The following is a 17,198-nucleotide window of genomic DNA, read 5'->3' as shown; positions in this document are numbered from 1 at the left end:
GGGCAAAATAAAATTACCTTTTGACTTTCAGATTCAATGACATTAACGTCGCTAAGACGTATCTTATTTTTAATTGAGTTTTATTTAGTAAAAGGGTGAAAAACTTTTGGAGATGTAATACTAGATAAATAATAAGATTTGTTGATTCATGTAATACTAGAAACAACTCTTCATATTATCGTTGGTTCGAATACTCATAATCTGTAAATTCACACACTAGACACGCACTTGTGTATAGAGAAAAAAAACGGAATTCTTGTATTGATAGAACTTATCCATGCATCTCCATGCCTAATTACAACCATATAAAAAGACATGTAAATTTCAAACGGGTCTAAAAACATAAGTAAGCCAAAAGTTATAACTAAACGAAAGTTAAAAAATCCGAAAATCTACATAAAAACATAAAAACTCATAAAAAAGCCTGTTTCAAGTTCCAATGGTCGTTTCAAATGGTCATACTCTAAAAACAAAGCCTTGTAGCAAAAGTTATGACCATTTTAATGAAGTTTTATTTCAAACTCTATCTTAGCCTTCAAATACAAAAATGTATGGTGTTCCACACAAAGGGGCCAACATCATCATTGCTAAACGATTTTTATCAAAAATATAGATTTTGTTCTCCCTCTCTATATATATTGAAAATATATCCAACCAGTTATTTGGTGATGCCAATGTCATTGAGTAATGATTTTTCAAAAGCCCGAGCTTTTTCTATTTTTTTCTTTACAGTAGATGTGAATTTGTTGGTGGTTATTGGCTGCCGACATATGATTCTGATCCGAGTTGTATGGCAGATTATATTTGTATTTCTTTATGTTTACCTGAATTTGTAGGGGCAAAGCAAGATCGAAAATATAACCCGTAACAACGGTTTGAAGGCGACGTTAAAAGGTCGTTAAATTGAAGAGGCGGATGTGTATATAGTTTTAACAAAAGAATTAGGTCCTTGTACCTATGTTAGATTCGAATTTTTTTAGTAAGCATTTGAAAATCATGAGTGGATACATGTTATTCAAGACTTTGGACCTATATAATTTAGAAAGTAAGTCTTGTAAAACATATGAAGTAAACAAATTATAATTGGATATAAGTGATTTTATTTCTATATCCGTTATAATTATAAAACAATTTAGAAGGACATGCACGCTCTTCTTCTAATCCGGGTGGTGCACCAATAACATACCATGAAACTTTTTGAATTTTCACTTCAAAGCTAAAACGCTTATGCGCCCGATGTCTGGTTGCTTCTGGTCCGAAAGGTTACATTGTAAAAGTTTAAAAAGTTGAGATCGAGCGTTGTCGCTGAAGACTTGTAGTCCGTTAGAGATTTCATTCAGTGTCGTAAATGTACATTTGCAAGTCTCTATTCGTTAGTACATGTAATAGAGGTAGTAAAAGAAATAAGTACATATAACAAAGAAGATAGGTGCACTATAAGCAAATAATAATGTACAGAGATAACATACCTTGCAACACATTTTGCAGTTGATGAAAGATGAGAATAGAGTACCCAAACACAATATAAAGGTAGAAATTGCAACATAGAAGATAAATAATTCAAATTTGAGAAACGAAGTGGCCAAATTTTGATTATAATTGTCATCTTTGACAAATGCACTGACTTCTTTAACCTAAATTAAAAATTATTTAAAGTGAATAAAGAATGAAATGGCAAACAGCAATCCGGCCATCATTTAAGAATCCGTAAAAAAAAAAAAAAAACTCTAATACATATAAAATATAGCTTCGAATATGCAAGAAAGCCTTAAATAGTTCATTTATTAAGAAATAATAATAAAAAAAGGAACAACCTATTAACGAAGAAGAAGAAAAAAGGAGTTGATGTTTAAATTGTATTTTGTTTCCTACAATGTAAATTTAATTTAATAGTGGAAAACATAAAAGAAGGGAACATACTTTGTTAGCTTCAAATATGTGTAGGTTATTCGTATTACAAAAAGTGAGAAGAGAATGGTTGTTCCAAGTGAAGAGTCTTGGCGGATACACAAAAGACCCACCTACTGTACAATGGCATTGTAGATTTGTGAAAGCTGTAAAAAATGCAATATAATTAAGTTGTACAGGTGAGACATTGTACGTTGCGCATAGTATATGGTACATAGCATATTACTTTTTAGAAGATACTAGATATATTGCATACTAGATATATTGCCCCGGGCGTTGCCCCGGGATAATTATCTATACTGTTGGCTAATGTCAATAAAACATTTCTTTAGGAAAAATGTACGATGTCACTGATACGTACGTAACAAAATGTAAATATTATATAACCCTTTAAGCCAAATCGTGGTTGCATTACCCACTGTGTTAAAAATGGATAAAATTGTTTACGTCTTAAGCTCTCTTATAGGTAACCATAAACGGTTTTGAGTCTCAAGACTCTTAAAAAAGTACAACAAAAGTAATTTAAACATATACCAGTTTTTTTAAAATATAATATGTTTGTTATTGTCATTGTTGATTTTTTGTTATCTAACTTAACTTTTTTCAAGTCATAAAATTATTAGTTTTAAGTTTGCGGTCACAATAGCATGATTTTCTTTTATTTTGGGTAGAGCTTAAATTCATAAATATTATAAAGAGCTTAAATTTATAAATATTATAAAGTTAAAAGTACTATGGTGTGTTATATGAGTGTATGACTCATATCCATGCATTTGCAAAGTTTTACATATGGAGTCATTTTCAAAGAAACTCAAGTCCAAAACCCTAAGAATCGAAGCTCCGTCTCATTCTATTGCCGTTACTCGGTTACTTGCACGTGAAAGGATAAATGTTGGAGTTAATTTCACAACGTCCTTGTGGTTTTACCAAAAAATCACATTTCATTTTTTAAACTTCAAAATGACACTGGTAGTCCTTTATACACGGATAATGATCACATTTCGTCATTTAATCTAACGGCAGATCCTGTCAAACAATTAACAAGAATAGAGGAAAGGAGCGGTGGTTCGTCCTATGCGGTGTGGGTGACCGAAAATCCAACCGGATGGTGCCGTGATGGAAAATGCAATGGGAAGGTATGATCTCATTGAATGGACGACTGGAAAATCTAACCGAGACGACATGTACGTTTTTCACTCTAAGTTAATTCCTTTTTTTTTTACCAGATTTAATGTTTTTGTTAGGGTATAAGCCTTGTTTTTTTCTTAAGTTTGTAAATATCATCTCCAGTTTCTTTAGAGTACAAACTGCTGCCATCGACTTATCGGCATATATTACCAACGGTCGTTCTGGTGGTGGTTGAAGACTTGGTAGTTTATGAAGAAGGGCAAAAAAGAAAGACGAGAAAAGAGTGTGTGTGTGTGTATCATTAATTGGGAATTTGGGATAATGTCGGGTTCAGATCCAAAAAGTTAATAATGTTGTACATTATGCTGAAGGTCATGTAGCTTGTACATTATGCATAAAGTCTTGTGAAAAAGCAGTTGGATTTTAGTATATGTAATAATAACATAATAACGAGCATGGTATATGTGCAATGCGGCGGCGAGACGACGATGACGGTGGTGTGATGGCGGCGACCGATGGTGACGGTGGCGGCGACATCAATTGGTGTAGGTAAATGTATTTGATTTAAAGGGGGTTAGTAGAGATATTTTATAATATAATGAACTAATGGTGACATGGTATAATTTAATATTAAGGGTTGATGATGATTTAATTTATTAAAGGTATTTTGGTCAATTCGTATGTCCCATTTTTTTAAACTTTCAACATGGACTCATAATTTTTATATAGTAATTTAGAAGTATAGATAACTTAAAATTTCTTTATATGTAACTAATTATTAAATTTATAAAGTTTATTGATTTATATACATAATTTCTATTGTCAACATGTTCAAATATATAAGAAAACAAAGCCTTTTACTTGGTAAAGAATTGAAAAAGCACATTGCTTAAAATAAACAAAGTATAATATCGAGTGATTTGGATTGGATGCTATAACATCTATGGTCAACTTAAGCTAATATCACCTATATATATATATATGATTCTTATACTTATCCAAAATATTGATATATTTTCATGTTTTTAGTAGATATAAAAACGTGACTATTCTAAATTTCTTTTTGTCTAACATAATCAAACCGGCCATATATCCATGTCCGATTCTCCATTTTTATTTAAGTAATGTTGAGTGCATTGCGTACGTACATATTCCTGATTTGAATACTAGCTAGCACTATAAAAGCACCAACAAACTTCCTTAACCTCCCATCATACAGACACAAGATATCTAAAAACCATTCACTTCCCTCTTTTGCTTTCACAATCTACCTACAAGCTTAATTAGTTTATACGTGATCATTAATTATGACAAAGGTGTACCCGGAGGAACAACAAGTAGCCAGTAAGAATCATGTGGTGTTGTTAACCGTATGGAAGAAATCTCTACTCTACAACTGCAATGGATTTACGGTGATTGATTCCAACGGTAATCTGGTCTATCGAGTAGACAACTATGCCGCCCAAGGAAAAAATGATGAGATCGTTCTCATGAATGCTTCTGGCCGCCCTCTATTCACTGTTCATCGCAAGGTTTGTTAAATTTCATATATCTTGTTAAATTTCATATATGTTTGTATAATATGTGTAGCTAGCTATATACAAACATGCTGATTTACTATATATCACTCGCAGAGGTTAAGCTTATCAGACAACTGGCTAGTGTATGAAGGAGACAGCATGGTTAAACCTCGGTTTTCAGTAAAGAAGCATATGAACCCTCTCAACACCACTTCCCTTGCTTCCATAAGCACAATTGGATTTTCAAATAACAAGAATGCTAGTATTATTTACGAGGTTGAACGATCATACACTAGGAAATGTTGTGTGATGTATGATGATAGGCGGCGTTGTGTAGCTCAATTCAGGCTTAAGGAAACAAATGGAGGGGTTGCACTCGGTGGAGATGTTATCCAGTTGATTGTAAATCCAGCTGTAATTGATCCTGCCATTGTCATGGCCATGGTAATTGTCTTGGATCAAATGTTTGGTTCCTCAAGACACTTTTGTACTTAAAACTCCACCAACGTATCCAAAACAGTTAATTGGTTCTTCTTGTCAAATATTGAATTCTATCATGTTAATTTGAAACATGATTTGTACATGATTTTTTCCCATCTATTTTTCCTTTTGGTTCGTAAATAACAAACCCTTGATGAATGATCAGAGAGCCCATCCAAAGGAGTTTCTTAACTTAGAGTACCATGTCAAATGGAAATTCTAATCTAAGTTGTAAGAGTACCATGTATGGAAAATCAATCTAACTAATTAGAGTACCATGCCAAAAGTTATAAAGAAAAAAATTTGAACACCTGTTTAATACTCGCGTTTTTCTCCCAAACAAACACAACAAATAAAGGGGAAGATGAGAATTTTCTAGTCACATACATCATGTAATAATCCTCTATATCGATCCATCCATCCATCCATCCGTTTATGCATTGCATTAATATTTATGCTCACACATTAGATTTATCTTTATCAGTTGTTTAGAGGAAAGATTATTTGAAGACCCTTAAATAAAAAAGAACGCGAGAGACCATACATATTCATCTTCTTTTTCTCTCTTCAATAAAATATGAAAATTATGTGTATGGGTAGTCTTAAAATTTTGTCATCTTTAATTAGAGATGTGATTCGATATACTTTTGACGAATTTTTAATTTTTGTTTTTTTTCTTCTTGTACTTGTGTACTTACACATGTGTAGGATCTTTGTTTTCACATATAAATTACTAAATGACCATTTGTACACAACAATGAAGGTTAAAGGAGGAGCCCATCATTCCATGGCAGAGCCATGGTGGCCAAGGGCGAAACCCGTCAGTCCATGGCGGAGCCAAAGCGGCTAAGAGCGAAGCCCGTTAGGTAAATCACCGATCATCGACTATGACCTATCATCCACTATGACCTATCACCCTCTATGTCCTATCACCTCAACCAGCTACCATTTATAAATTCCCTTAAGGGCGAAACCCGTTCTGAATCACACTTTTCATTTAACCTATACATGTGTAGGTTATGTGTAAGTAAAAAAAAAACAAAAATTACAAAATGTTATCAAAAGTATATCGAGTCGCATCTCTAATGAAAGAACACGAAATTTTTAGTTAATGAACGTAATTTTTTTATTCTATTATCTTGTATTCTATGTAATTATGTTTATCGTTTATGACTAGCACGATACCCGTACAATATGGAAGTGGTTGTGGCAGCGACAATGTAATGGTGGGGGCGACTGTTGGTGATGGAGACGTCGAATTGTGTAGTTAATTGATGTAAAATATTAAATAAGATATTTTAAATAATAAAGAATTGATAGTGTAGTTTAATTATTAATGTTAAGGGATAGTGCATATAAAAATATATTAAGGGATGGTAAATAAAAATATTAAGTTTTTTCTTTCTTTTATATTTATAATATAGTATAGAAAAATTAGAGGTTTTGAACTTAAAAGTTGGGCTATTCTGGACTTCTATTGGGTAATTTTGGGCTATCTCACTGGTCTTATTTAAAACCCGGGTTATATTGGCGCTTAAATACCAAAACGTGACATCTTTCTTCTATAACACACCAGTCACCGCGTCTAATCTCTGAATCAGGTACAATTTTTTTTTTTCTTTTCTTTTTCTGAATCAATCTCCGATTCTCCTCTGTCAATAATATATATATGTATACACATTATAGTTGTATATGTAATTGGAAGTTAGGGTTTCAAAATAGCCATTTGTTAAACATATATGCTACTAATGCTAATACCTAAAATTTACACAAATTTGAGTTGAAAAACGATTTAAATAGATTTTCTGCGACTGTAACCCTGTTTGACCTGTTCAATCTATTTGAACTGTTTGATGTCACACACACACACACACACACACACACAGACACCCAAATTGATCGGTCTTACTAAAAGTCCATGCGTCGGTTTACCTTTCCCGCTTTCTTTTTTGTTCTGTTTTTTTTTTATATGGCAAAAATAGGGCATGCATGGTTAATGTGGTTTAATCTGCTTCATTACAGCGTTAACCAACTTTGATATACGTGCAGACAAAAGAAAACTTTGGTAAGGAGTGCAAGATCTGCACGAGGCCCTTCACAGTCTTCAGGTTGAAACCGGGCAGGGATGCAAGGTACAAGAAGAGTGAGATTTGCCGAACTTGCAGCAAGTTGAAAAATGTTTGCCAAATCTGCCTTTTAGATCTTGAATATGGTTTGCCGGTTCAGGTTTGTGATACTGCACTCAGCATCAACTCGAATGATTCCATCCCAAAGAGTGATGTGAACAGAGAATACTTCGCGGAGGAACATGATCGTAGGGTATGTTACTAATTCATGTTATAGTTGATCTATTATTTTTTGCTACATATCATTGTTCAAAAATAATGCAACAATTCTGTGAAGATTGTTAGGAATCCCCATTTTGAGATGCCCCTTAAAATTTCCAACAGTGTCTGTTAGCTTTTCAATTATATGTATTCGGATTATGTTCCAAACCAGAAATTGCAATTTAATTTCATCTTTTTTTACTGAAAATGTTATGAAAAACATCTTGCTTATTCTTATTCCTATTGAAGTGGTCTTCACTAACAAGAACTTGACATAATTTTTTATTTTTAAGTCATCGGTCACTTGCTTTAAGTGTTTCCAAAGTGTATACTTCTTGAAAAAATGAGTTACCATCAACTATAAGTGTGGAACCAGTGGATTTCTTTTTTAATATTGTTTTATTTCTGTACCAGGCAAGAACAGGTCTAGATTACGAATCCTCATATAGAAAGGAACAACCAAATGAAACTATTTTGAAACTGCAAAGGACAACACCATATTACAAGAGAAATAAAGCACATATTTGCAGTTTTTTCGTTAGAGGTGAATGTACAAGAGGCACTGAATGCCCTTACCGGCATGAGATGCCCGTCACTGGAGAGTTATCCCAGCAGATTATTAAAGACCGTGACTACGGGTATGTGACTTTTCATTATCTACTCCCCCACCCATCTCCACCACCACCACAACCACACATACAGACATACATATGCAACAACACCCTAAATAATACTTGATACACTTGCCATAAATTTACCGATTTATCATTATTAAACCTTTAAGAGTAGGAGCACAGCCAGATACCAGACCGTGTGTCATTATTGACTGTTATCGGAAGTTGATCAATTAATATTAAAACGCAACTACCAAGTCCAAACACCCTTAATTGTCTAACAGTTAAAGTTAATTTGTCGTGACTAAAATTAATCATGTTTACATGGATTTTTATGATTATCCTTGATATGCCATTTGTCTGTTTTGGTAACTTTTTGTTTTTTATTATTGTTATTATTACAGAGTTAACGATCCAGTTGCATTGAAACTACTGAACAAGGCAGGTGAAATGCCATCTCTGGAACCCCCAGAGGATGAGAGCATTAGAACCCTATATGTTGGTGGGATTGATGCAAGAGTCTCAGAGCAAGACCTTAAACTAATGTGGGGCCGACCACCAGTACCTAAAACTGATGGTGAAACATATTCGAATGAAGTTAGACGGCATGCAGTTGCACACCAGCAAAACCAGTTTCAGCCACCAGGAGCTGCAGGTAGTCAGGAACGACAACAGCCACCACAGATGCATTATTTTAATATCCCACCGCCTGTGCCTCAGCATGGCAGGGCGTTTTATCCTTGCATGGATCCTGAGAGAATGGGAGCAGTGATCCGTGCCCAAGAAGGAAGTGGGGCTAGTGGGTCGGGCAGCGGCCCAGATCAGAGGCATCAAGGTGGTCCTGAGTTAGCTGCTTATCCACCACCATCGTTCCCATCTCAAGATGGTGGGCATTACTATCCGCTTTATTTTCAACCTGGGCCACCACCATCATATGGTTCACCTCTATCGTATCAACAATATCCTCCATTGTCTCATCCTTCTACCATGCCACCACCAGGACCAAACGCTGAACAACCTTATCAACAGAAAGCACCAGCTGATGCAGCTGTGATAGGGCCACTACTACCATTGACGGATCCAATGTATTAAAGGTGAGGGAGACCGATCCCAACGACTTGTAGCCCGGAAATGGAATATTGATATATTTATACTTGATTTATCCAAACAGAAGAAATCACCTAGTCTTACTAAGAATAAACAATCCCAGTGATATATTTATTTACATGATCTCCTCGACAGCAATTCAATGAAGGTAACTTTTGATATAGGTGTATGGATAAGTTATTTTTTCTTCGCCGAGCTACAATCAGTTTGGTTATGCACTTTTGTATCTAGACGGCTGGATTCTGAATTACTGATTATATAGATTTGTATTATGGATATTTCTGCATTTGATGAATCAGTCCTGTCTTTTAGTTTTTCTAGATATTCTGCTTGTTTTGCATTCCGAGGGCAACAATCTGTGTGTCTTAATGCATATTATAAATAAGTAATCTGGACCACACTGACTCTCTGAGAATGGTTCGGATTAGCGACTTAAACAACACCATGAGTAAATTTGGTTTAATGATGCAGGTATCAAGTTACACTATCGTAATCCATCATATACCTTACGATGCTTGCAGGCAACATTAAAAAAGAAGCTGAAGTTGTGTTAGTCTGTGACATCTAGCTAGTACGCAAATTCTATGATTCATCATTTAGAATATTGGTTGATGAAGACACACAAAAAGTACTTGTACTCAAAAATTATTTTTACACAAATTTCGATTTTTGAAAAGAAATATATATATTCTAACACAAGTAAAGTTTAAGCATCATATCCCCTCATTTAATTAGCAATTAATTAATTAATAAGTAATATACAAAACTTTAAAAAGAAATACTCCTGTTTGAAGAGTAGTGGACCTAGTGGCTTTAGTTCTGTCCTGCAGCTCTGCTCGGCGAGTTACACTCCGTTAAGTGTATTGACAAATTGCGTTTCCATTATAATCTGTTGACTCATTGAGTTCTCGTGCTATGATAGATTCTTACACTGATTAATGCTATACATCTTGGAGGCATTTGGTTCATGGAATATAATGTAATGAACTGGAATTGGAAATTTTTACTTTCAAAATTCTTCTAAAAGATCATTCTAGGCTAGGTACTAAAGTAATCCAAATGCAACGAATTAGTGTGATAAATGGAACTTGAGAATATTTAAGTCGCGTTTAGTTCACAGGATTTGATGAAATGTGATTGTTGGAATAAAACCAACAAACCTTAAAGCAAATCGAGCTACAAAGAAAACAAAGAAGAAGAAGATTCCCGAAAACTAGTCTTGTTTATTAACCAAGTGATTTTCGGCTTACATTGGAATGATTGGGGTGTCTCCAATCAGCCTCCCCCCTCCTCTATAAAGGAGGAGGGGGAACATCCTAGTCTAATTACAATATGGAAACTTTCATAGACTTTCTATAAATCGCTTTTCCTTGTATTGCACTCCAAGCTAAACGGTTTCCTAATTCTAGTCTTATAACATTACCATATATTAATCCTAGTCCTACATAGAATAATAAATTTACTAATATTATTTTACAGTGATGAAATTGAAATTGAATTTTTTTTCCATAGCGTGTTTGGTTATTTAAAAATGAAAGAATCGTTTTCCGTTGGAATATAAACATTACATCATTTGATTGAATATCTGTTCCTTGGGGATGGGAGAAGGAATTCCATTCCTTCCGTCTCGTGAATTTCTCAAAAAATCAAAAATATTTTGTCAAATTTCATTCATTCAATTTTAATTCTTTTGATATATTAATTTTTTTCCAAAAACATTCGGTGAACCAAATGCATCCTTATTAGTACAAAACTTTATTGATTAGAGATATTCATTCGCATTTCAAATTTCTTCATCACTTAACTTAGAACAATTTTGAATAAAATTTTTAATTCTTATTTCATTACATTTCACAAACCAAACACCTCCTAATGGTTTGGTAGTCTTTTGAGGGAAGTTCAACATTCAATCCTATATCATGCTATGATATATTCTTACACTAATGGTTTTGTCTTTCGTGGTCAAAAATTAAAAGATATATATAATATAGGGTTAAGTACTACGAAATGTAATTAACTATGACCGAATGTCTATTGTGTGCACAAACTATCAGAACCTCTATTGTATGCACGAACTTAGTAAAATTGTTCAAAGTGTGTAACTAACCATGGTCAGCCAATCAAAAACTTATACGTGTCAGCTCATATGAGGTGCCACGTATACTATTTACATGATTTAAGCGTTTTTACTAAGTTCGTGCATACAATAGAGGTTCTGATAGTTTATGCACACAACAGACATTCGGTCATAGTTAATTACATTTCGTAGCACTTAACCCTATAATATCTATAGGTCAACTTGAGCTAATGTCACCCTAAGATATATTCTTATACTAATTAATTATCTAAATGATGTTGAAATTTTTTCATGTACGTTTTAGTAGATAAAAACGTGACTACCATTTTTTTTTTAAGATAGTCAAATTATCTCACATATCCTATTCTCCATCTTTTTGTTTAGTATTGTTTATGGTGTATTGCATATATTCGTTATTTGGATGCCTAGTATAAAAGTACCAACAAACCTCCCTTAACCTCACATTATATATCTAAATATTAATAATCTCAATAACTTGGCCTTCTGCTTTTACGTTTTACACACAATATTTTTGGATTTATTCGTGATCATCATGACAAAAGTGTACTCGGAGGAACAGCCCGTAGCCGGTAAGAGTCATGTGGTGTTAACCGTATGGAAGAAGTCTCTGCTCTACAACTGCAATGGATTTACCGTGATTGATTCCAACGGCAATCTGGTCTATCGAGTAGACAACTATGCCGACCAAAGAAAAAGTGATGAGATCGTTCTCATGAATGCTTCTGGCCGTCCTCTATTTACTGTTCATCGCAAGGTTTGTTTCCTTTCATCTTGTTACTTATGGTTAACTCGCTACGCATGTTTTCCTATATATTACTAACATGTTGATTTACTATTACTTGTAGAGGTTAAGCCTATCGGACAACTGGCTAGTGTATGAAGGAGACAACATGGTTAAACCACGGTTTTCTGTAAAGAAGCATATGAACCCTCTCAACACCACTTCCCTTGCTTCCGTAAGCACGGTAGTTGAATCTTCAAATTACAACAATAGCAACTCTAAGAATGCCAATTACGAGATTGAACGATCATACACTAGGAAATGTTGTGCCATGTATGATGATAGGCGGCGTTGTGTAGCTGAAATCAGGCTTAAGGAAACAAATGGAGGGGTTGCACTTGGCGGAGACGTATTCCAACTGGTTGTACACCCAGCTGTAACTGATCCTGCCATTGTCATGGCCATGGTAATCGTCTTGGATCAAATGTTTGGTTCCTCAAGCAGACACTTTTGTACTTAGGCTGCATTCTTGAGTTTTTTTTGCAAAGGAAAAGAAAGGGAAAGATAAGAAAAATCACCTTTTTGCATTCTTGAGTTTTTTTTCTAAAAGAAAAGAAAGTGAAGGGAAGAAAAAATCAAGGTTTTTTCCCCCAAAAGTTTTCTGGCCATTTTGGCCTGATTTGAAAGGAAACTCGTGGAAGTAGTGGTTGCAGGTGGTAGTTGCAGGTTTCCGGTGGTGGTTGTGTTGCAGGGGGTGATTGCAGGTTTCCGGTGGTGGTTGCGTGGAAGGGGTGGTTGCAGGTGGAAAGGGTGGTTTCCGGCGGTGGTTGGAGGTTTCCGGCGGTGGTTGCAAGTTTCCGGCGGTGGTTGTAGGTTTCCGGCGATTGTTCCGATTATTTTTCTTTCACTTTTCTTTCAAACTCAAGAATGACTTTTATAAATCTAATCTTCTATCCTTTCTTCCCCTATCCAATCTTCCTTTCTTTTCTTTTAAAAAAAACTCAAGAATACACTCTTAAAATTCCACCAACGAGTCCAAAACAGTTAATTGGTTCTTCTTGTCAAATATTGAATTCTATCTGTTAATTTGAAAGCCTAGCTTGTAATGGAAAACAAATGCAAATTGTATATCCAATTAATTTTTTCACATCTATATTTATTCTTGCTTCGTAACTAACTAACTAACCCTTGATAATGAGTGACCCATCCAAAGGTATTGGCTTATTCAGGGTACCATGCCAATTAAATCTTAAAACTAATCTAGGGGTTTTATGATGATGTGTTATATATATATAAAGGAAGTAATATATTCAACCATCTACAACAATTGTCATATAGAGGATTTTGACCCTAGGGATTGCTTGAGGTTGTCAATGATATCATAACAAGCATAAAACAAAATGAACAACTTATTCCAAGGCATGCGGCTACAAGTTCGAGTAGTCTAAACAAAGAGAATATGTGTTGACAATCACGTCTAAAAATAAGAGGAAAATTATGATCATATCACCGATGTAAAGCACATATTAAATTGTGATCAATTCGTTTGAAAGTCTTAAACCAACACCTTTTAAACGTGAAATAGATGTTGGGACCCAAGTATCCCAAACATTATATATCTAAATCCTGACCTTGGTCATGGGACTGCTTACACTGCACCCTTGTGCCAGCCTCACTCATTATGCTTCTTTCCGATCGCGCATTCCTTCTTTAAGTGAACGGTTTGTAGAATATGGCTGATCAAAGCCTTTAATTACGCTTAAATATATGTAGTTCAAAATATTTACTGTATTTAGTATATCAATTTTGTAACATCGAAATTTTAATTACCCTTGGATTCCATGCATAGTTGTTAAACTCTTACGGGTCACGAGTCGACTCTTACGAGTCGAGTTGATTTACACCAAAAATAACTAGACTCGTTAAGTCACTTGTTATTGTCTAAACTCTAATTACGAGTCGCTGTGTGAACTTGGACGGTGTCACGAGTTGCAGAATTATAATTATTGTAGTTTGATGATACGGTTATATATTATATTATATTATATTATATTATATTATATAACCTATTTATAAACTTTCTACGTGAACAGTAATTTTTGTTGATTGGTCAATTAAAATACAACTAATCCCCCATTAAGATTCTTCATGGAATAAATAACAACAATAGAGATAGATGCGTTGGTAATTTTTGTTGCTTAGGGACTTCGTTTTCAAAAAGGTCGGACGACTCCCTCATGGCCTCATCAACATAATCATTTTATCAAATTAAGTCAACATCATAGCCAAGCCCATTGAAACTCAAAGCTTTTTAAAATTTATCCGTTGTTAAGGTATTTAGTGTTTGAAACTTTTTGAAAAGCAATATTATCTAAATTAACGCTAATATAGCTAATTTTTGTCAGGAATTTGAAGCTATAATCTTTTCGTTATTTTGTATATATGTTTATTTTTTTAAACACTAGCATTGTACTTGCACATTGCGGTGGTGGTCGTGACAACGACAATGTGGTGGTGGAGGCGATCTGAAGTGGAGTAGATAATTGATATAAAAGTTATAAATTTAAAGGATTAACGGAGCTATGATTGATAATGGAATTTAATTATAAATGTTAAGAAATTATTGTGAGTGAAAATATTTTAATAGGTGTTATATGAAAATATTACTCGTATATAGTATAAAGAAGGGAGACATTTTAAACATTTATTTCAATGTTTTTTTTTTGAACGACCAAACATTTATTTCAATGTAACTTTCAACAATAGAGTTGTTCTTTTTTTTTTTAATAAATAGTATAAATGTATCTGAATTTGTTATCCCCAGCCAAAGGTTGGGTATAACATTAGTTGTATATTATATTTATTTGTAACATTATTTTGTGTGTTATCTATATAGTTCATTTTATTGCGAATCTAAAAATGAATTATAAGTTTATGCCTCAAATTTATTGAATATGTATCATTTTGATAAATCTATTAAAATAAAACGTAAATTTATTTCTAAGCACGTCACATACATATAATTATATTATATTATGATATATTTAAAAATGTTCTGACTCTTACGAGTCGAGTCACGTTCCAAATTACGAGTAAAAATTTCATGTTTTCAAGTCAAGTCAAAAATTACGAATCTGATTTATTTAACATTTTATCATGACAAGAATTGAGATTGTGAGAGTAATCCTTAGTGTTAAGAAGTCATCAAAGCAATAACTTGAAAAAGTACATATATTGATTGGAACAAAGTTGAATATCAATTCATTAATCGGATTAGATTAGATGCTATACATCTAATGGTCAACTTAAGCTGATGTCACCTATGATTCTTACACTAATAATTAAATGTAGCAATTTACGGCTAGCCGTTACATCTATATGGGCAGGCAGACGCTAGCAACCGATCAACGAATTTAGGAAACTATCGGGGGGGGGGGGGGGACCCTTAATTAAATGGCTACAGAAGGCACGACGTTTAATTAAGGTAAACCTTTGCCCCCTCCAGGATTCGAACCGGGGTTGAATCCCTTCATGGGAGGACTTCCGAGATGAGGAAACCGTTGCGCTAAAGTTGAGATAATCTCAATTATTAGATTAAATTTAATTGCCAAAATCTAAAATTGTTGATTGACTCTTAGCCATTGATTTTGATATAAGGGTCAATAACCCTCTAATTTTCTATATCTATATCTATACTACTATATAAAGCAAACTAATCTCTCTCCCTCTAAGTAATTAAGATTTTTAAATGACCATATTGCCCCTCTATATTATTCACTAATTTAAACATCTTCATTTATTACCTATGACACCCTTATTGAAAGAAATTACAACATAGATCCTCTAACCCTCAAAGAACCATATTAACCCCTTTTACATTAGTTAATTTACATTTACCACCACGCCACCACCACCGTCACCACCTCCACCACTGCCGCCGTTGTCACACCTTCGTCGCTACCACCATGACCGCTGACACGAACATCTGTCTAGTATCTCTTAAGTCACCTTAACTTGAAGGAATCCTCGTCATATATCTGATTATTCAAACGTTGAAAACCTTTCATGTTTTAGTAATTAAAAACGTGAATATCATATTTTTTTGTTTTAACATAGTCAAATCATCTCATGTCCTATTCCCCAACTTTCGCTAAGTAATTAATGTTCAGTGTATTGCATATATTCCTAATTTGGATGCCTAGTATAAAAGCACCAACAAACCTCCTTAATCTCCCATGATTCAGACACATAATATCTAAACCATTAATCTCAAGCTAGCACTTTATTTTCTGCTTTTACAATTTACACACTAGCTTAATTATTAGTTTATATAAGTGATCAGTATGACAAAGGTGTACCCGGAGGAACAGCACGTAGCCGGTAACAATCAAGTGATGTTAACCGTATGGAAGAAGTCTCTGCTCTACAACTGCAATGGATATACCGTGATTGATTCCAAGGGCAATCTGGTTTATCGAGTAGACAACTATGCCACCCAAGGAAAAAATGATGAGATCGTTCTCATGAATGCTTCTGGCCGTCCTCTATTTACTATTCATCGCAAGGTTTGTTTCCTTTCATCTTGTTACTTATGGTTATTACACAACTCGCTACACATGTTTTCCTATATATTAACATACTATTACTTGTAGAGGTTAAGCCTATCGGACAACTGGCTTGTGTATGAAGGAGACAACATGGTTAAACCACGGTTTTCTGTAAAGAAGCATATGAACCCTCTCAACACCACTTCCCTTGCTTCCGTAAGCACACTTGGGTCTTCGAATAACAACTCTAAAAATGCCCTTTACGAGATTGAACGATCATACACTAGGAAATGTTGCGTCATGTTTGATGAAAGGCGGCGTTGTGTAGCTGAATTTAAGCTTAAGGAAACAAGAGGAGGGATTGCACTTGGCGGAGATGTTTTCCAATTGGTTGTACAACCTCTTATTGATCCCACAATTTTCATGGCCATGGTAATTGTCTTGGATCAAATGTTTGGTTCCTCAAGACACTTTTGCACATAAATTATAAAATTCCGCCAACGAAACCAAAAGGGATGTTGAATTATATCATGTTAATTTGAGATGTAGAACATACAGCTATATATATGTTCACATTCAACAAATATGAAAAGAAAAAAAACTATGTTTTGTAGAGACAACATTTTTAAATGATGTATTGTATCACGTACATGTATTGTCATACATTCAATATATAAAGGGCAGTATCATAGATCGATATTTTCAATTTTGCGACATCATTGAAATCCGGCTACTATCAACCAAGTCC

At 34.2% G+C, this 17,198-nt stretch overlaps 4 protein-coding genes across 4 annotated transcripts; all 4 read left to right on the top strand.

Annotated features, from left to right (window-relative positions):
- The first annotated feature begins 4,343 nt into the window (after window positions 1–4,343).
- On the top strand, window positions 4,344–5,051 carry LOC122590559 (protein LURP-one-related 8-like). The gene is made up of 2 exons (XM_043762755.1): window positions 4,344–4,568; window positions 4,671–5,051. Exons 1-2 carry the CDS (start codon window positions 4,344–4,346, stop codon window positions 5,049–5,051), a joined length of 606 nt encoding a protein of 201 aa, XP_043618690.1.
- An 813-nt stretch (window positions 5,052–5,864) lies between these two features.
- On the top strand, window positions 5,865–9,069 carry LOC122591709 (zinc finger CCCH domain-containing protein 49-like). Its single transcript, XM_043763957.1, has 5 exons — window positions 5,865–5,902; window positions 6,214–6,274; window positions 7,086–7,355; window positions 7,778–8,001; window positions 8,382–9,069. The coding sequence occupies exons 1-5, from the start codon at window positions 5,865–5,867 to the stop codon at window positions 9,067–9,069; spliced, it is 1,281 nt and encodes a 426-aa protein (XP_043619892.1).
- A 2,645-nt stretch (window positions 9,070–11,714) lies between these two features.
- On the top strand, window positions 11,715–12,423 carry LOC122591708 (protein LURP-one-related 8-like). The gene is made up of 2 exons (XM_043763956.1): window positions 11,715–11,936; window positions 12,028–12,423. The coding sequence occupies exons 1-2, from the start codon at window positions 11,715–11,717 to the stop codon at window positions 12,421–12,423; spliced, it is 618 nt and encodes a 205-aa protein (XP_043619891.1).
- Window positions 12,424–16,241: 3,818 nt separating this feature from the next.
- LOC122590451 (protein LURP-one-related 8-like) lies at window positions 16,242–16,933 on the top strand. Its single transcript, XM_043762654.1, has 2 exons — window positions 16,242–16,468; window positions 16,556–16,933. Exons 1-2 carry the CDS (start codon window positions 16,247–16,249, stop codon window positions 16,931–16,933), a joined length of 600 nt encoding a protein of 199 aa, XP_043618589.1. The 5' UTR covers window positions 16,242–16,246.
- Window positions 16,934–17,198: the final 265 nt, after the last annotated feature.

Source organism: Erigeron canadensis, chromosome 3, assembly GCF_010389155.1.
Source record: "Erigeron canadensis isolate Cc75 chromosome 3, C_canadensis_v1, whole genome shotgun sequence".
In the NCBI taxonomy this organism is placed as follows: Eukaryota; Viridiplantae; Streptophyta; class Magnoliopsida; order Asterales; family Asteraceae; genus Erigeron; species Erigeron canadensis.
The sequence above is the reverse complement of the archived record's forward strand: the minus strand, read 5'-3'. Positions and strand labels throughout refer to the sequence as shown.

Coding starts and splice junctions, on each gene's coding strand:
- LOC122591709 (XM_043763957.1), top strand. CDS start 5,865: ATGGCGGAGCCAAAGCGGCTAAGAGCGAAGCCCGTTAG. Junction 5,903..6,213: donor CTAAGAGCGAAGCCCGTTAG/GTAAATCACCGA, acceptor GTTTATGACTAG/CACGATACCCGTACAATATG. Junction 6,275..7,085: donor ATGTAATGGTGGGGGCGACT/GTTGGTGATGGA, acceptor ATATACGTGCAG/ACAAAAGAAAACTTTGGTAA.
- LOC122591708 (XM_043763956.1), top strand. CDS start 11,715: ATGACAAAAGTGTACTCGGAGGAACAGCCCGTAGCCGGTAAGAGTCAT. Junction 11,937..12,027: donor TATTTACTGTTCATCGCAAG/GTTTGTTTCCTT, acceptor TATTACTTGTAG/AGGTTAAGCCTATCGGACAA.
- LOC122590451 (XM_043762654.1), top strand. CDS start 16,247: ATGACAAAGGTGTACCCGGAGGAACAGCACGTAGCCGGTAACAATCAA. Junction 16,469..16,555: donor TATTTACTATTCATCGCAAG/GTTTGTTTCCTT, acceptor TATTACTTGTAG/AGGTTAAGCCTATCGGACAA.
- LOC122590559 (XM_043762755.1), top strand. CDS start 4,344: ATGACAAAGGTGTACCCGGAGGAACAACAAGTAGCCAGTAAGAATCAT. Junction 4,569..4,670: donor TATTCACTGTTCATCGCAAG/GTTTGTTAAATT, acceptor TATCACTCGCAG/AGGTTAAGCTTATCAGACAA.